Genomic DNA, 2,632 nt, shown 5'->3' with positions numbered 1-2,632 from the left:
TCCAAATTTCATCATATCTTATAGGTCCACCAAAATTTGTCCAATCATATCCATCCAAGGAAAGACTAATAATGCTATCGCTTTTGTCCAAATCACTACTAGTTCAATACGCGACCTATAATGACATGCTTATTGTGCACCCATTAACTGAAAAAAAAAGTAAGAGTAATTAAACAGCTGGAAAGGAAGAGAGTGAGACCATTCTCGTGATATTGTTTATGTCACCAATAGATCACCCGAATAAAAGTAATGCTAGCAACTCCAACACAACAATTTTCACTAATCAATAACTTAAAGTAACACAATTATTAATTATATATCATTATCAATATATAGTAACCCAATTACAGACCAAGAACCCAATTACATCGTTCACAATCCTCTCTAAAATATTTTTTTTGCCTTTGACATTACAGGCAGGAACCTAATTCACATAAAAAAGAAAAAAGAAAAAGAAAAAGAAAAAGAAAAAGGATAAGACATGAGAGACTACTATATATATATAGACTATTGTCCACTTATTAGAAACCTGGACAAGCACCACAAGCAACACCAACTCAGCAAGATTATGAGTATTTTAGGAGACCAAGATTGATCTAAAAGGATTATTACATAAACATGTCTGCAGAGGCCATTATGGGCTGGTTCACATAGATATTAGAACTCCATGGGTTCATGAAGCTATTATCATCATGGGTCTGAGTGCCCTGTTGATCTGTACTCTCAAAAAGACCAGTTGTTGAGTTTATGTAATTGATGATCCCACTGAGAGACTCTAATCTGTGGCTGAGCTCAGCCATCTGAGCTCTGAGAACTGAGTTCTCAGCCTCAATGTTCATGTAGTGCTGGAGGGTGATGTTCATGGTAGTGTGGATTTGGCTGTTCTCGTTTGTGAGCTGACACACTTGGGCCATCAGATCATCCACGTGCTTCTGTTTGCGCACCCTTGATCGACGTGCCGATTCACGATTTGAAAGCATTCTCTTCCGCTTTCTTTGATCCATAACTTGCTGGAGATCATCGCCTTCAGACCCTGTAGAAGCTCCACTAGAAGAAGCCATATATAGTATGCTTAACAAAAATAGTTATTTTAAGATATATTGTTATCACCAGTAGTATTATCAATATTAAGCTCAAGAAAAACAAGATTTATCTATCTGGGTTATGCTTGATAATAGTAAAGCACAGGACCTAGATGCTAATTATTTGAAAATAACTTAAATATAATATGTATATTAAGAAGACCTAGTTATGGGGTCTAGCTAGACAAGAAGGAGAGCTTGTTCATGAAAAAACGTAGAACCAGTAGAGGAAAGCAACAGAGAAGGACTGAACTAAGTGGGTCCTGCGCCGGAGGGTGAGGATTTCACTGACTACTGGAGATGACATAGTGTCTCAAACATCAAGAAAAAGATATTAAGCATCAAAAAATATTTGATACAGAAGGAAAGAGAGAGAGAGAGAGAGAGAGAGTGATCTTCTTTCGTAGAGAGATATGGGTCTCTAATGGCAGAGTTTCAGAGCTTTAAATCTAGAAGACCTGAAGAGAATCAGAAAGCCAGAAGAGAGAGGCCCAGATTTTACAGGGGGTAGAAGAGAGGAGAAGAGGAAGTTCTGAGGGGTATTGCTGGTGGATTTTATAGACCAAACAGCGCCCTCTGTAAAATAATAAAATATTCTTTAAAAAAAATAAAAGAGAATAATCAAGCACTTCTATTCTATCTTTTTTTTTTTTTTTTTTGGCTGAAAGCACTTCTATTCTATCAAACTAAAAATAATAAAAGAAAGCATGTGATACAACTTTTGTGCCAATTGAATTGATGTGCCATTATGAGTAGTGGGATTTTTTTTTTTTTTGGATAAATGGGAAAAACATAGTACATTTATGTAAAAATTATGAATCACCAAAACTTAATTGCATATATAATCAAGTGGTGCCAAATAGTGTGAAATAGTGTGGTCAATAATAAGTAGAAAAGAGCTTAATATTATTCTTTTTCTCAATCACGTTATGGATACACTTAAACTATATTTAATTTTATAATTTTTTGATACGTGCCATTTTAAGTGATCGATAAAAAATGATAAATCCATAAAATAGTTATATGTCTGTGAAATTGGGTATAAAAAAAAAAGGTGTTTACCAATAAATACTATTATTTTCCTTCTAGACTCTACTCCTGTAAAAGTCTTTGAGACTTGAGAGGGGGGATTGTTCACTCACATGCGCAAAGAAAAACAGCCAAGGTATGTTGGCAACTTTCACCATATTAGTGCCAAATAAATTTGCATGAAATGTGTACACATTATTGCTTAATTATTCACACTGGCATGGCACTTTGGAATTTTTAGAATAATATAAAATTTTAGTCATTTTATTCACTTTAGTCTGCTGCGCTCAACAAACTCTGCCATACTCCAAAGAAAAAAAAATTTAATCGAACTTCCTTTCAAACAAAACAGGTGGGAAGTAGAAAATAACTATGGGCGTGGGTGAATTATATTTATAGATTCCCTTAATTTCTTGAAAATCCTTACATTCCTAAACCTAAAAAATAGACAAAATATGTCAAGGAATGTTTCTAATATTCTCTCCTCGCTAGTAGGAGTTCTCTCTCTCTCTCGTTTTTAC

At 34.5% G+C, this 2,632-nt stretch overlaps 1 protein-coding gene across 1 annotated transcript; it reads right to left on the bottom strand.

Moving 5' to 3' along the window:
• Positions 1-291: 291 nt before the first annotated feature.
• LOC126733096 (bZIP transcription factor 11-like) lies at positions 292-1,624 on the bottom strand. Its single transcript, XM_050436253.1, has one exon. The coding sequence runs from the start codon at positions 1,059-1,061 to the stop codon at positions 609-611; it is 453 nt and encodes a 150-aa protein (XP_050292210.1). The 5' UTR covers positions 1,062-1,624; the 3' UTR covers positions 292-608.
• Positions 1,625-2,632: the final 1,008 nt, after the last annotated feature.

This window comes from Quercus robur, chromosome 6 (assembly GCF_932294415.1).
Source record: "Quercus robur chromosome 6, dhQueRobu3.1, whole genome shotgun sequence".
In the NCBI taxonomy this organism is placed as follows: domain Eukaryota; kingdom Viridiplantae; phylum Streptophyta; class Magnoliopsida; order Fagales; family Fagaceae; genus Quercus; species Quercus robur.
The sequence above is the reverse complement of the archived record's forward strand: the minus strand, read 5'-3'. Positions and strand labels throughout refer to the sequence as shown.